The 16,537-nt window shown below is 45.0% G+C and overlaps 1 protein-coding gene across 1 annotated transcript in view; it reads left to right on the forward strand.

Annotated features, from left to right (window-relative positions):
* Positions 1 to 16,537, forward strand: part of PTH1R (parathyroid hormone 1 receptor) — a 104,107-nt gene that overhangs the window by 80,733 nt on the left and 6,837 nt on the right. Inside the window, exons 5-9 of the mRNA XM_052695952.1 lie at positions 1,748 to 1,842; positions 4,536 to 4,722; positions 7,500 to 7,653; positions 14,541 to 14,601; positions 16,443 to 16,509. Of these exons, the coding sequence (XP_052551912.1) occupies positions 1,748 to 1,842; positions 4,536 to 4,722; positions 7,500 to 7,653; positions 14,541 to 14,601; positions 16,443 to 16,509 (564 nt within the window). The remainder of the gene's footprint in view (positions 1 to 1,747; positions 1,843 to 4,535; positions 4,723 to 7,499; positions 7,654 to 14,540; positions 14,602 to 16,442; positions 16,510 to 16,537) is intronic.

Raw genomic sequence — 16,537 nt, forward strand, 5'->3', positions numbered from 1 at the left:
CATTTTGGGAAACCTTCCAAGGCTTTCCTCGAGGACCTAAACACCCCATCCAAAAATTAACCTTCCCTGGAGGATCTCTGTTGTGATGCTGGGTGAGACATGCAGCACCTACGTCTGCAAGCAGGCAGAGTAGCGTGCATGCATGCACGCATGTGTATGTCTTGGCAGTTCTGACTCCACGTCCTTTCAAAAAGAGGCCCTGTGGTTAATCAGAGGAATTAACCACAGCCTCCAAAAGTCTTTTGCCAGCCAATCAGCAGGCCCTTTCCAAGGCCATTGCTGCTACAATGGTGTCGTTGTCTGATAGGAACATGGATCTTTCCGGTTGAATTTCTGAATGGGGCTCAGGGATGCTTTTGTTCAGCTGGGCGTAGTAACGCCTCCGATTTGCCAAACGAACAAGAGTCCAGAACTTGGAGTAAGGTTTTTTGTTTTTTGTTTTTTTTTCTTTTAATTTTCACTATAGAGGCAAATGTTTTCCAGTTCAAAGATGACCCCAGTCTGGCAGCTGGAAATGTGCTCCAGACCTTGCAGGGAACGACTTATTATAACATATTTTTTTTTCCTAAAACCCTCCAGCCTCCTCATATTCACTTTTTAGTGCCTGCTGTCCCCACATACACATATATACATGCACACATCCACACTAGGATTAACATTGGCAAGCACACCACTCTACCAATGGAAACCGCAAAGAAACATTCACATATCTGGGGATTCTGATGTAATAGGGCTGAGGTTTTACATTCCAGGACAGCGTTGCTAGCCTCAAATCAAAATCAGAGCTGTCATTCAGAACCCCGTGTTACGAATGTTATTGCAGCCCGGCGGGTGGGGTGAGGGAAAGGCGGGGGGTGGAGGAGGAGGGAATGAGGAGAAAGATGCTGAATTGGTTGGTTTCTTCTGAGTTTATTTCTGAGTTCAGATGATGAAAGGCAGCGCGAGCCAGGATGGGGCAAGCATTTTAACCCTTTTCAGGCAGATAAGTTCGGTAAGCCTCACGTTAAGGGACATGCCCCAGCTACAGAATGAAGGAAAACATCTCAAAATCTAATGGAAAGCTAAGGGTTTATAGGCCCAGCTCTAAAACAGAGGGGCAAGGCAGCTAACACTGCAGGATGAATGGCTGAGTTCTCCTGTGAACAGGACCATTTCCAATGGGATTTTGGCCAGCTGAAGTTGTGTCTGCATTGGATAACCATAGTCATAGGTTGCTTTAGATTAAAAACACAAATGGAATTGATTTCTTCTCACAACCCTGAGCCAAAATATGCCCTCCCCATGTTTTCTGTGGTAAGCTGACATTAAACCAGCCTGCCCATCAGACAATCAGCAATAGCATGGCAGAGCCCTACAGCTAAATTTTGCTCTTCCATCAAAAATCCCAGGTCGGTGAGCATTCTATTTGAGCAAAAATTGACAAGTGATCTCTGGATTTGGCTGAGAGTTTGTAAGGCGCTTTGGGTTCCTTTGGGATGAAAATGCTGCAAAACTCCCCTTTTTGTCACAATTCCATTGCAAAAATCACAGCTCCCCCAGCCATTAGGAAAGAGAAATTTCACTTTCCAAGCTGCTGTAATGTCCACAAGATGACATCAGGTGTGATTGCCCAAGGTTCCCCAAGCCCAGAGATCTACACCCCAACAGGTACAACAGCCTGAATCTCTGTACTGCTACAGTGGATGTGTTACGATGCAGGAGGACGCGTTCTAATGTGACGCTATTTTTTCCATCATTTGTACTGCAGGAGGTCTTTGATCGCCTCTATTTGATTTATACTGTTGGATACTCCATCTCTCTGGGATCCCTCACAGTTGCTGTCCTTATCCTGGGATACTTCAGGTAGGCGGCTCTGTTTTTACCTAAGCGAGTTATCGCTGGACTGGAAAAGCCTTGGGCTTTCCTAAAGGATAAAATTGGGATGGCAAAGGGTTGCATCTGTGCTTTGGGCTGTGTTAGTCCCACTTAGGTCAAACTTCTGGGGGATGAGGGGAGGGATGTTTGAATTTCTTCCCATTGTCTGCAATGGAGATTTCTATTATAACAAAAGGGAAGTGAAACAGCTCCAGGAAGAGACTTGTCTCATTTAGAATACCATGTAGAGTTTTCTGTTCCTAATTGTCCTTAGAGTTAGATGGGTAATTTTTAGGTGGTTAAGGTTTCAAAAGGGAAATGCCACTCTAAACCCAAACTTTATTGAAGGAGAGACTAGTTGAAGGGAACTCTGGCCACATAAAAGTCTTGGACAGAGTCATTGTCCCTATTCTACTCCAGTACCTGGGGAGCTAGAAATGATCACTTGCTCTTCTGCCTGCCCTCTCCACTGTCCGAGGGATGTAGATCCCTAAATACTGGTTTGAACCTGCAACATCCTGCCTATTGAGCTGCCTTTTGCATGTTTTTTTTTGCTACCATCATCACCAGAGGCAGGATGAAAGTCTCATTAACAGAGAATTTTGAATGCCTCATCCCTGAAGGTATTCAGGCTGGATGGGGCCCTGGACAAACTCATCTGGTGCCTGATTTAGTGGTTGGCAACCCTGCCTACAGCAGGGGCTTGGAAATGGATAACGTTTGAGGTTCCTTCCGACCCAAACTATTCTATGATTCTGTGATTCTATGGTTCACAGCAAAAATTTGTCCTTTGGGCACCCATATCTGGAGAGCAGATAGAGCAGAGTTCTGACCCCCTGGTCCCAGTGCCACAAGTGCCACATTTTCTTCCCTTTGGCTGCTGGCAGTCACCTCTCGTGGCAGACAGCAGGACCCAGACATCAACTGCAAAGGGAGGTTCTCCATGCAACAAACAGATGAAACTGGCAGCTACCACCATGCAAGCATAGGCTAAACCCCAGGGACATGCCAGCTGGTATAAAATGTGTGCCCTTTGGCTCTGTAAGTTCTCAGACCTCTCTGTAGTGAGCAAAAGGAGGCTGAAAGGGTTTGCCTGGATAGCAAAGCATCCCAATGCCTGAGCCAGTGAAACACACAAGGTAGAGTGGGCTGCAGACCCCTCCTGGAGGCATGATCCCAAAATCCAACCATACCCCACAAAAGCCAGCAATCTCCTGCTCTCTCAACCCTTTCTTCTTTTTTCAATTTTCTGCATGATGCTGGCAAGACTAATAAAATATTTAATGTCCACATATGCATGAGTGCTCCTAGCTTCAAGAAGTATCACTTTGTCATTCCTAGCCCATACTAGGCAGGTGGAGAGAACCAAGGATTGAAGCAGCAGCAGAGGCCAAGCCAGACTTTATTCCAGTTAATGTATAATCTAAAGATTCACTGCCTACATTTAAAGTGCAGGGAGCAAAGCTCATCTTCATTTATATCTCAGCAATTCCACTTAGCTTAATTTGGACTATACTAGTACAGGAAACAACTGTTATTACTGTGACAAGGTCTCCCAAAAGAGAAAGAACATGTCTTGTATTTGTGCAATCATATTTGTGTTTCTGATGTTAGAGCTGGGGATTTAAGAGGGTGTAAATCCATTCACTGATTCGTGCTCACTCTTCTCCCCAGAGGCAAAATCACTGCCTCTAGAACACACCTTATGGATCTGTGACCAATTCACTTCTTACCATCCAGCTTTTCCCCCAAAAGGACCTTAAAGCGCTTTACAATCAGCATTTGTGGGGTCATTCACCTGCAGCTGCAATGCAGCCACTGCTGGGGTGAAGCCCCAGGACTGTTCAGCATGTCCACCAATGGCAATCAGAGGAAACAGCCCAGATGCTAACCCCAGGATGGAATTTGGCATGGGCACAAAAATAAGCAGTTTATGCTACAGGACACTCTGCAAGGTTTTTATTGTCCTCAAGCTCAGCAGTATTTGCAGCCCATTTCCTCTGCACAAAATGCAGATAGATAAGTGAAATCTTTAAATGCAGATTTAACTCTATGAGAGGAGTGGTGTTCTTGGAGGAGTCACCTGTGAGAGGGACAAAGATCTATGCTTTAGTATCAGTGAGAGCTGTGCATGTATCCTGCCTGATGCCTGTACATCTGGGAAAACAACTACATGTCTGATGCACACTTATGACACGTGCACTGAACACTGTGCAATGCTGCATATGAGGATGCCCATGACCTGTACACTGCACAGCTGATGATGGCTCACTGCATCCTCTAGCTTTAGACTCACAGCACACAGCACACTGCATGCATCCTCACCACCTCAGCCCAATAGAAGCGAAATGCATCTTCGCTTCTTGACAGAAGCTCCTAGTGAGAAACAAGAGCTTTGCTCCATCCTTGGAATTGCTCAAGGCCAGTTTGAATGAGGCCCTGAGCAGCCTGATGTAGTGGGGGGTCAACCAGCCCACAGCAAGGGGGTGGAACTGGAGGGGCTTTAATGTCCCTTCCATCCCAACCGTTGTATGGTTGTCTGATTCTATGAAATGAGTATAGGTACCATGTTGGCCTAATGCAAAGCCAATGGTGTGGGACTCTCAAGAAGCAGAGGTGACCCTCAATCTCTCTAACAGGTTGGCTAACCTACTCCAACTCTTCTCTTTGCTCCATGCCAGGCGTTTGCACTGCACTAGAAACTACATCCACATGCACCTGTTTGTCTCCTTCATGTTGAGAGCTGTGAGCATCTTCGTGAAGGACGCGGTCTTGTACTCTGGGTCAGCCTTGGAGGAGATGGAGAGGATTTCTGAGGAAGACCTGAAATCCATAACTGAAGCACCTCCAGCAGATAAGTCACAGTTTGTGAGTATCACCACAGCAATCTCATACCTCTGTCCTTTCTGCCCAATGCCTCACCCCTTTCAGCAAGGCGTTGGACCACTACCCACTATTACTGCAGTGGGTATTTGGTTGATTTTCCACTTGGAGCTCCTCTCTGTATGAGCCACAGAGGCAATACTGTGCTATAACGTCTGTACCATGAAACTAACACCCAGGGCATTGCACAGGCTGCCCAGAGAGGAGGTGGATGCCCCCTCCCTGCAGGCACTCAAGGTCAGGCTGGATGAGGCTCTGAGCACCTGATGGAGCTGTGGGTGTCCCTGTTCATTGCAAGGGGAATTGGACTAGATGGCCTTTCAGGGTCCCTTCCAACTCAAATGGCTCTATGATTCTTGGTGACTTGAAAGACTTTTGGTGCTAATTCCAAGGTTGGAGTGGAGGTATTTCATGAGGAAGAAAGTCAGTAGTAGATATCTCACCTTCCTCTAGCTTTGCATCAAACCATGGCTGGTTGATCACTTCCATCTCTGATCTGATGATGGAAAAGACTTCTTAGAAGAGTCAGTGGAGAGTTTGCCAGCAATCCAAAAGAAAGTATAGGGTTCATCTGCATAAAAGCAGATGTCTGCAAATGACACATCTTCATTCACTCTTGTCAACTCCATTTTTTTCTATGGTCAAAGGAAATCAGATCAACACAAACAGTAAAGAGCATGATTCATCACATCCCACAGTAAAAATTTAAGTGAGGTCAGGTGAACTTGACTCCAGAGTACTTGTGTCTCTTCACTGCACAGATGGCTCAGATGGAGACATCTGCATTGTCATGTGGTTGTTGGATTGAAGCCTATCCTCAGAATTCAAAATTGTCCCCACCTGCTGAAGCTGTCTACTCCCCTTTCTCTGGTCTCACCATAGACCTCCTATGACTGATCCTTGCTATCCACAAACTGCTGGATGCTACAGGGATGGGAGAGATTTTTATTAGGATCAAATGTTAACTTCAGTTCACAAAAAATAATTAAAAAGAAATTAGAGCTAGCTCAAACACACTAGTAGAGCATCTCCACCAATGGGACATCGCCGCTCACAGCGCAAGCTTTGTGCCGTGTATTCATTTGGCTTCATAAGTGTGTTTCACAGCCCATGCTACTGCCAGGGACCTGGCTACAAACAGCCCTATTGTCTGGTGTTTGTTCAGTGGCAATAATCACAGCAGTTGTCCTGCAGCAGACGGTATTAAGTGCTTCTCCAAAGGCAGCTGTCATGCCACAAACCCCTCCAGGGAGCTGTGCCTGTTGACTCTGTGTTAGGATGCACACCTCATTTTGGAAATAGCCAACTGACATAAGCTTCTGAGACCTTGACACTCAGATGGCCAGTTGTGCTCTGCTTTGGGACATCCCTACAAATTGCTTCAGGTTATCAATAGGAGAGATCACGACTTATTACAAAATCAGCACCTGAAATGTTTGCTAGCATGTGCCTAAGAGATCTGAAATGGAAATCTGTAGCATGTTTTCTTCTTGCTTCAGAAATCCATTTCATTATTTCAGTGATTCTGATCAGAGTGCTCAGTGCACTCCAGTGTATTCTCCTTGTGAAAAGAACACAAAATATTTCACTGCATTGTTCTCTGTTTCTCCTTGGGACAGAATAGTTATTAGGGATATTAGCAAATAAATAGCATTTCCCATTCTGATGAACTGACAGGCAAACAAGTGACAAAGGCAACAATCAATACATTTATTTAGTTTCCAAAAAGGAGTGGAAGCTTTGCAATTATTGTCTGACACTCTCTGTGTGGGAGTAGATGGTGATTTTTAATGAATATAGAAGTTATTGTTAAGACTGGATGGGATCTTTTTTTAATTTATCTTCATTCTATTCTCACTTTTTCCCACGTTTGCAAAAGAAGGCATTATGTGTCCCTTTGTATCAGTTAAGCACACACAGCATCCTCACTTTGCAGTTTTCCTCTAATTGGAGTGAGGAATGTTGGTACAAGGGTAATTTTACCCCACTCTGCCAAAAGGACAGGGGAGCACTGAGTCACAGTCAGTTTTTTCCTCTCTCGTAAGCAAAGGATTGTAGTTCATTGTGAAGTGAGAGGCCAGCTAATATTCCCATCGAAAATCAGGTTTCCCACCTTGTAGATCTGTGCAGAAAATGCCCTGATATTTGGGGTGAAATCCCTCCATGGGCTCTGGAAGAAGTCACACTTCCTGATGGTGGTAAGCCCAGGTGAGGTGATTTGCACCAGGTCACCCAGCCCAAGATGACTTGGTCACAGTCTTTTTGTTATCATGGTCACGAGTCATAGGAAAAGGATAAGGCACAGAAACTCTAGGAAGTGGGTGAACCTCTCATCTCTGGGTTTGGGGGAGGAGTGTCAGTTCACTATCCACCCACATGTGTCCCAGCCCTCCTATACCTCCTTGCTCACCTAGAACCATCAAATATCCCAAGTTGGAAGTGACCCATGAGGATCACTGAGTCCAGTTTCTGGCTCGATGTAGGACAACCCAAAAATCAGACCCTATGCCTGAGAATGTCATCTAAATGCTTCTTGAGGACTTGATATTGGGAACGTGGTGTCATGCTGAGGAGAAACTTTCTTCTCAATTGTTCATCTCTTCCTGCACTAATGCTCTTCCTTGTAAAAACTCTGCTGGAGAATATTCTGGTTTATTTCTTCCTTTCTCCTTGCTTCTCAGCCCATCTTTGCAAATATGGATTTATGTAGAACAAGAGTTTCACACCATGTTTCTAACCCCGTCTTTCTTTGGTCATTGCAGGTGGGTTGCAAAGTAGCAGTTACCTTCTTCCTCTACTTCCTGGCAACCAATTACTACTGGATTCTGGTGGAAGGGCTTTATCTCCACAGCCTCATCTTCATGGCTTTTTTCTCAGAGAAGAAGTATCTCTGGGGATTCACGTTATTTGGCTGGGGTAAGTAGATATGGTGGCTCTTGCAAGGACAGTGAGCTCTGTCATGAATCCTTTATCACTTCTGAATTGTGGTATTCATACAGTGATACTTCCAGGATTTCTGGAAGGATCATTCAGGGCTTGGAGGCATCTTCCCATCTTTCCAGGGCAGCAAATGCATGCATGCGAGCTGCTTTTAGTGCACTCTCTGAGTTATCCCCAGCTCTGCCAAGTGCCTCTCACCAGCATTGAGCTGGAGGGGTTGGAAAGCTGCATGAAGCTGTGAGCATCTGCTCCCAGCAGCAGAGCTCAGCTCCAATTTCCTACCTCGGGTCTCAGTGGCGGTAAAAAGCTCCTGAGGTTTTGCATATGCTGGAACATCAGTGGAAGCCTGCAGTTTGGGGGGAAGCCTTTTTTTCTTTTTCCTTTTAACCTGGGCATCTTTTAATGGAGTAAGGGATGTGGGTGCAGAGGGGGTGCTCATTAGTGGAAAGCATTGTGGGGCACATGCACTTCAGATGAGAATGTGCTTTTTGTTCACTTCTGGCGTAAACTTTGGCTTGCAAGGAGTTATGAGGTGTGGGTAGGATGAGGACAATAAAAACACTGCCCACTGTTGTCTGAAGCATGCTGACTGGAAGGGAGAACAGGAAATATATTAGATGATCAGGAAGGACACAGCTACGAATGATGGGGTGTGAGTCTACAATGGAGCTTACAGCAGGAAAAACCTGCTCAGAGATACCCATGGTTACCTCTAAACTATATGGCCCAGGTCACTTCCCAGCTTCAGGCTCCAAAATGTGCCTGGCCACATCCTGACTACATTTTAGAACAAGAGAAGTGTCTGTGCTACGCCATCCCCATTCCGGGACATGACTTCTTGCAGAAGAAAACCCAAGCTTTTGGATGCTGAATGAACCGTGGCATACCTAAAAATCTGGGCAAACCAGAGCATAGGCATCCACAGTCTGTGAACACAGGAAGAAATGGTAGATACGTAACATGGAGAAATATTAAGAAGGGCTCCAGGAAATGAATGGCAGGCTGCTGTTTTGCTTTGGCACCATGCATAACAGCAGAGCTCCAAGCAAACCAGATAATGGTGCAAATCTGAGTTTAGGGAGGATGACACTTTTTTGCTTTGTGAGTTGGACTAGATGACCTTTAATGGTCCCTTCTGACTCCAACAATGCAAGTGATTCACCAGCATGCAGGACTCTCTCCATCCTTTCTCCTTGCCCAAAAGCTCCTTTCTAACCTTGTATTCCTAAGCCAGAAACAACCAGTGCTGCCTCATAAGGGTGGGAGGTACAATGTCAGACCAGAGTGGGTTCCATCTCTCAGACAAAGCTGAGTCCTATCCAGTCTGTAAGTTTGTGGGTATACATAAATAGAGAGATTTGGGGGACGGAGCATTTCTTACCTTATCTGCTCTGAGACATATTCTTTTTTAAGACAAAACAAATAAACAAAACCCCGCACCCTCTTCCAAACCTTCAAGCTACATAAAATTTCCTTCTCAGAAAATGTTGCTGCACAGTATGGAGAAGACTTGGAGAAGCAGTTCCCCAGAACAAATTCTGGATGAGGGGGGAATCAGCTGAAAAATAATGCCATATGTTTAACGAGAAAAACCTACTTGATGCTGCTTATAACGTAGCCAAAGGAAAACATCCTAACAGCCATGGGTTCATCTCATTAATTCTTCCAACCACTGCCAGAGTATAATCATTTTATCAGTGCGACCACAAAGCTGAAGTCACACCTGTCATAACACCAATCATCTGCGTGCTTCCAAAAGTTTGAGGTTGCTTCATTTAAATTCCTCTGGAATGAGAAGATAGGATCCCTCCCGTTGCATTTGTTTTTGCTTTGTTTTGATTAGCATGATAATGTACACACCCACACCCACACCCACACCAGTGTATTGCTTTGATAGCTTTTGGGCACTGGAAAGGGCAAGACAATCCAAGAGCCACTGGAGTCAGTGGAAAAACTCCAGTTCCCTGCAGTGGGCACTGGATCCTGCCCATACCACAGCAGTGAAGGACAGGGAATTGGCGATAAATTATTGTGACATTCCACAGAGGTATTATAGAAAATACATTTTCCCCCCAAAACTGGGATTTTTAATTTTTTAAAAATTATTTTATTGTTTATTTTATTTTTTATATTTTGCTTGTGCAACAATAAACAAGGGAGGATTTATCCCGTTTGGAAATTTCCAAGGTGAGGGGAAGAAAAGATCACCCTACAACAGCATATTTCCAGTCTACAGCGGAAACCAGAACATATAGTTGGCCTTTGATGCCAGACCCAAAGGTTTCAGTCAGGTCTTTTCAATCCACGTCCTCACTGCCACAAAGGAGCACAGCTCCATGGAAGTTAGCTGTGCCCTTCATGCAGTTGCAAAGGACGCACCGATGGCAGAAAGGAAAGTGTTCCTTGCCAGCACCCAACAAAAATAAATAAATAGTGGTATTATGGGTAACAATAAATTCCCCAGCAGTCTTCAAGTTCCATGCAGCTGTTTTATGAAGGAAGTCTAAGAAGCATGACCAATAGCCAGAAAACCCAAGCTGATTCCACTGGCATTTTTCCTTCACACCACGTTAATTCCTCCGGCTGGACTGTGCTAGCTTTCAGCTGCAGTGCAAGCGAGCACTGCAGGAAGACCTAAACAAGACCAACAGATCCATGGGTTGTTGTTAGAGGTGCTCAGGTCCAAAACCTCATGATCATAGAATCACAGAATCATATTAAGGCTGGAAAAAGCCCTCTAAGATCACCAAATCCAATCCCCAACCATGCCCATGTCGCTCAGTGCCACATCTCCATATTCCTTAAATACCTCCAGGGAGGGTGACTCCACCGCCTCCCTGGGTAACATTTGCCAGCGTATTAACACTGTTTCTTGAGAAGAAATTTCTCTTAATATCCAACCTGAAATATGATGGGAAGCCCTGCACGTTTATCTCCACAAAAATCACCCTTGCCTGAAAGTACTTGTCCCCACCAAAGCAAGACCCATATGAAAGTGTTGTTGGTCCAGTTTGAGATGAGGAGACTTTGAAAGACAGTGACTCAGAAAACACTCACTGTAACTCAGGGAAGTTCTCAAATAGCAGGGAACCGAGACCAGATTTCTCCAGGTTTGCATAAGGTCTTTGTTTATAAGTTGTCTTCTCCTAGCAGACACTTTGCAGCCGTCTCTCTTACTTGCACCTTTGATACATTCACCATTTATCTATGTGCCAGAAGACATATCTATTGTGAATACACAAGAAAAGTGGCTGGGTTGATTTGACCACCAGGCTTTGTCTAGGTTGAGGTTTGCAGTTTTTCTGTCTGAAAGGGAGATAGTAGAAACATAGAATCATGTAGGTTGGAAAATACCCTTAAGAACCCCAAGTCCAACCATCCACCCAACGCTACCACGTCCACACATCCCTTGAATACCTCCAGGGATGGCAACTCCATCACTTCCCTGGGCAGCCTGTTCCATACCTGACTATATAGCACCTGCATTGTACACACTGTGTGTGTTGACTGGAAATGCACAGCGCATACAATGTGGATTCTGTAGAAGTCACTCACGGCATCGCCGCCCAGTCATGCACATGGTGTTTGTAGGCATGGGGAGGACACAAATGCACCCATCTGCTCCTGCAGCTGTCAATACATGCAGCTAGGCTTTTTGGAGATGCACTATCCTTCCTTTGGAGGGTTGGCCAGATGCATTTAATTACAGATGGCTTTCTTTTCTGCAGAGCTGTTTCCTCATGGGCACTTGCTTGCTTGAGGATACATTCAGATACCTGTCTTGGAGGTGTGCTCAGTCCTGGTGTTCTGGTTAATGGTTCTCCTGTCTATGGGTGCTGTGAATGCTCAGCAGCAGGGATGGTTCATCCCAGGATATTGCTGTCACACGGAGATACCTAGGAGTTAGGGATCCCTCTCTGAAAGTAAGAGAGTTGCTGGAGGGAAAGCTGAGCCTTCTGACTCTGCCAGCTTATGGACTGGATTACCAGAGTGGGAAAAAGTGTTTGAACTCTAGAAATTATCTGGTGGTCCAAAATCATGACATTGACATGGAGAGAATCTAGAATCTCAGAAACATAGAATCACTAAGGCTGGGAAAGACCACTAAAATCACCAGATGCAACCCACCCCACCCCACCAAGCCCACTGACCATGTCCCCAGGTGCCACATCTCCATGGTTCTGGCACCCCTGCAGAGATGGTGACCCCACCACTAAAACCTCCATCTAAAAACAGGGCAGAGAGAGGACTCATTCCGCTCTCTGTAAGTGTAAGAATATTTATGATCACAGTAAAGGATCATGTTTGAGACGCACAGAGGTAAACGTAGCAATAAAACTGGTGCCAGGAGTTCAGTTTGTGTGCCTTGCAGAAAATGTCAAGGATCTTTTCCCTAAGCTTGCCTGAGCAGTTGGAGATGGCAACCCACAATAAATACAACATGTAGGGATTTTTAACTGTAATTACCTTCTCCTGTATGTTTTATTGTTGCTAGGAAGCTGGAACACAACACAGGATTAGTAGGAATGGAAACAGTGTCCTTTCTGAAGTACAGGACAGACTAGGGTGGAACAAGTATGTGTCCAGTGCATCCAATCTCTGAAACAATCCATCTTTCAAATTCAGAGCATCACCATAATGGGTGAACACTGCAGTCTCAGAGTAAGGCAGCAAGTCTCTGAGCACAGACAGCTGATGGAAATGAGGATATCACCAATGTTATCAGCATAGTCACACACATCCAAGCCTTTGGTAGCTCAGCCAGGAGTTTGGTGCACGCACGTATTTTTTTGTAGGTGGGTTCTAAACAGCGAGGAGGAAATAGAGGGTGCTTGTTACAATAAATCATCACCTCCCCCAAGCCCTGATCTTCAGCATGCTCATGGGTTCCCAGAGCTACAGGTCAAGTATTTTCTTTCCACCGCGGGAGATTGTTAAGCAGGGTGCATTCCTTATAAATGTATCTTTGTAGGCAGTGCTGCTGCGCTGGACCTGAGTGAGGCTCTGTGTTTAATTATTTATGCTTTCTTATATTACCGTAGCATTTAAAAGATTCCAACCAAGATAACGGCCCCGTTGTACACGTGTGTATGAGACAGGCGTCCCTGCCCCACACCCCAGCTCAGGAAAGCGTCCGTGGTCAGGAAAGCCTTTAAGCACTCTAATGAGACTTAAGTGCATGCTGAAAGTTAAGCGTGTGCCTATGCACGGCGAGCCCCAGCGAGCTCAGACTGTGAACAGCATATTTACAGTCATCGGTGATAAATGTCGCCTTTATTTATTTTGTGATTTTTTTTTTCCCCACCTGAAAGGGGTTATTCTTCTGGAATTTGTGGAAGCTACTGTGGATTTGATCCTGCCTTTTAAGGGAAGCCAGTAGGGGACTCAGTTGTACAAATAAAGCAGAACTGGACCCTAAAAAAATAAATAGAAGATGATTGCATTTGGATATTGGTGATTCTTTTACTTTTTTGTAAGGAAAAGATGATGCCCAGTGTAACTGAGCTGAAATGAGGATGGTTACTTTGGGAACTAACCTCGGGCTAGAGTATTTTGCAAGTATTTCTCTGAATTCCAACATTTGTCTGCTTCTAACAGCAAGTTTCTCATACTTAGCAGAGCTTTTAAACGATTCAGGCCAGTAAAAATCAAAATGGAGCAAAGAAAATTTGAGGAGAGTCAGGAGCTATGAAAAGGCCCTTGACATGTCATAAAAACAAAACAAAATCTTAAAAAATCATCTCCAAAATTTCCTCCTTCAGCTGATTACTACCTCTTACTGCTCTGGTCAGTGTATAGTCAGGCATTGTCTTGCTGACCATTGAAAAATATTTATTATATCCATAGAGCAGAGAGCAATGCAGTTTTTACAGAGGTTCAGTTAGAGCTTATGGGTGAGTTTGAGCTAAAAGCCTCATCCATTCTTTTAAATCAAATGGGACAAGGCATGTGATTTAGCCTTGAGGCCAAGTGGTACCACACACCTCACACCTGTTCACCTCTGCTCCCCATCCCCAGAAGGGATGGCTTGAGCCTTGCAGAGGGTTTTTTGGGATGTTTGGGGGGTATGAACAGGGGAAGATGCCAAAGGCATGTCCAAACCTGGTTTTGTTGCTGCCATGATTCAGGATTCAATGTAAGGACATTTTTTTGTCCTTACATTTTAAGCTTGATTCCAGGCCCACCTTCCCTTGAAGTCAAAGCAAAGGAACAGATGTATTCAGAATGATGCACTGTATGAAACCCATTTCTGCTTTTAATTGAATCAGTTAACTAGAGCAGTCACAAACGTTCAAGTCCTACAGCCCATGTCTCTAAAAGGCAGAGCCAGAACACGGCACAGGAACTTGGTGATTCATACTGACAAGTCCATGGCCCTCCTCAGGCCTGGACCAGCTGAGCATCTCTAAACATGAACCAGAAAGTTGCTCGAGCCAAGACCACTCATGGTTGGCATCTTGGAAAAGCAATCTGCTCTGTTTTGAGAGCCAGGAGACTTCAGTAGGCTGGACATATCCAGACCATGCAATTTGACCTCCGTAAAATGCTCCCTTCCTGTGGATGGTTTACTATTATAACACCTGGATTACAGAAGATCTAGAAGACCATGGAATTATGGAATTGTGAAATTTGGGAGAGACCACTAAGATTATCTAATCCAACCAGCAACCTGTTTCCACTGTGCCTGCTATCCATGCCACTCAGTGACACACTGAGTAACAGAGATCATACATTCCTTGTCCAGATTATGCCTGAACATTTGAAAACTCCTTCTTCCACCATCCCCTATCCCTCTCCACATGAGCTTGTGCTAATAGAGACCTCAGCTCCATAGTGACCCCACTACTTGTGTTTCTTTGCAGGACTCCCTGCTGTATTTGTTACAGCGTGGGCCAGCGTGAGAGCCACTCTAGCCGACACAGAGTAAGTCGAATTGGATTTTCTTTTCTCCCTTTCCTGTGTGATGCCTTTGTGGGGTTTTTGGCATAGGTGACTTTGAGGGCGAATCAAAAGGAAAAAAAAAAGAACCAGGCAAAGCCAGAATCAATTCCAGCTATGACGTTAGTAAACTGTTAAGGTGAGTAAGCAAACTGATATGGTTAAGATGGGTTCAATTTTCCTGGCTTCTCAGAATTTACAGAATTGGATGAATGTGAACACCTGCAGCTGTTATCCGTGGGGCTGAAGGAAACTCTTTCACAGCTAGGCAGAGACAGGAACGGCCTGAATCATGAATGAATGACCTGCAGAGCATGGTAGAGTTGAGTCATTCACTTCTCCTTCCAGTAGAGGAACTGGAAATCATGGCATGAAACTGGGAGGTAGGAGGTTCAGCGCAGTCAGAGGAGGTGAAGCTGTAACACCTTGCTGCAGGAGATGTGGATTCCAGCATGGATTTAGGATTAAGAAGCACTCATAAAAATTCATGGAAGATAAATTGCTCCGAACATATTAAGCACTCAGTAATGTACTGTCATCCTGAACTGCAGATTGTTCAAAGAATTATTGTGGAATAATATGATTATCCTCTAGCCCAATTATCCTTAAATATCAACTTCTGGTTACTGTCAGAAAAAAAGATACCAAATCAGCCACTTCTTAGTTCCTACCCTAACAACCCAAAGCCCCATGTTCTTCCATTAAGCTGAAGAAAGTACCCATAGCATCCCTGGTACCACACAGCCCAGAGCCGACCACAGATGGATGCTTTCATCTACATCCAAAACTGCTATCAAAATTTGAAGGGACCACAGACAAATAGCTTTACCTAGGAAGAGACTGCTTTCCAAAGGGTAAAAACCTAAGCTGTAGCCATGGAAAGACTTGGTAGCACAGCTACTGAAGTATGACGCATCTGCACTGGCACAGTCTCGTCCTTGTACAACCTTTCAGTCAGCACCAGTGGTTTCTCTGCCCCTGTCTCTCACTTTCCTTGAATGGTTGCCTGGGCAGATTTTGGCCCATGAAATGAAAACTGCAGCTGCCATCTGGAGGATGTCTGGCTCAGATAAAGAAAGTCCTGTGGCACTCCTCTCTCTGTGGTTGGAGAGAGTTCAAACAGAGTAATTAACACCAAGTGACCTTATTCCATGGCTGCTGAAAACTCCTGGGAGGAAATAGTGTCCAGCCCCTCGTCAGCAGATGGAAGACCATAGGTGAACATCCATGCTACCAACAGCTTGCCCTTTTAGTCTTTACATGGATAAGGGCTTCACTTGGATAAGGAAGATAAAGGCTTCTGTGGGTTTCACTATGAGAGCAAGGTTGAGGGAGGTACACAGAATCTGAATGTGAGGAAAACAGAATTATCCATATCATAATGTATTTGTCAGGACAAATCCCCAAGGAAAGCTGTGCAGGTTTATTCGGAGGGGTGGTATGAGGACATTTCAGCCAATGCAAAGCCCACCATAGCCTCTTTTGTTATCATAAAAACCAGATTATTTTTAGTGCATATTTTTCTCTTAAAAAAGTGAAGTGGGAAAGGGTGGGTTCCTGTCCCGAGGGGACCGGTCTTGGTGTCTATAGAAAGAGCTGTTCCACCATCTAGAGAGTACAGCTTTAAATGCATTTACCAGGGGTTTCGGTTTTGAATGGTATGGCAGCAGAAAAGGGGCTACTTTGAAAGGTTAGAGCTAGGCCTTTCCAACCCAACAGGCTTTGGAGAAATCCCAGCCTTCCAGGGAGGATTTACCCAAGGAGACGCCGAGCCTGTTGGTCTTTGTAACCAATGGTTTCCTGATGGGATGTCAATCTCTTCTCAGGTGTTGGGACTTGAGTGCTGGCAATTTAAAATGGATTATTCAGGTGCCCATCCTGGCAGCTATCGTGGTGAGTACTGGCTGATCACAACAACTGG

Source organism: Tympanuchus pallidicinctus, unplaced genomic scaffold, assembly GCF_026119805.1.
Source record: "Tympanuchus pallidicinctus isolate F22 unplaced genomic scaffold, pur_lepc_1.0 scaffold3, whole genome shotgun sequence".
Classification (NCBI taxonomy): Eukaryota; Metazoa; Chordata; class Aves; order Galliformes; family Phasianidae; genus Tympanuchus; species Tympanuchus pallidicinctus.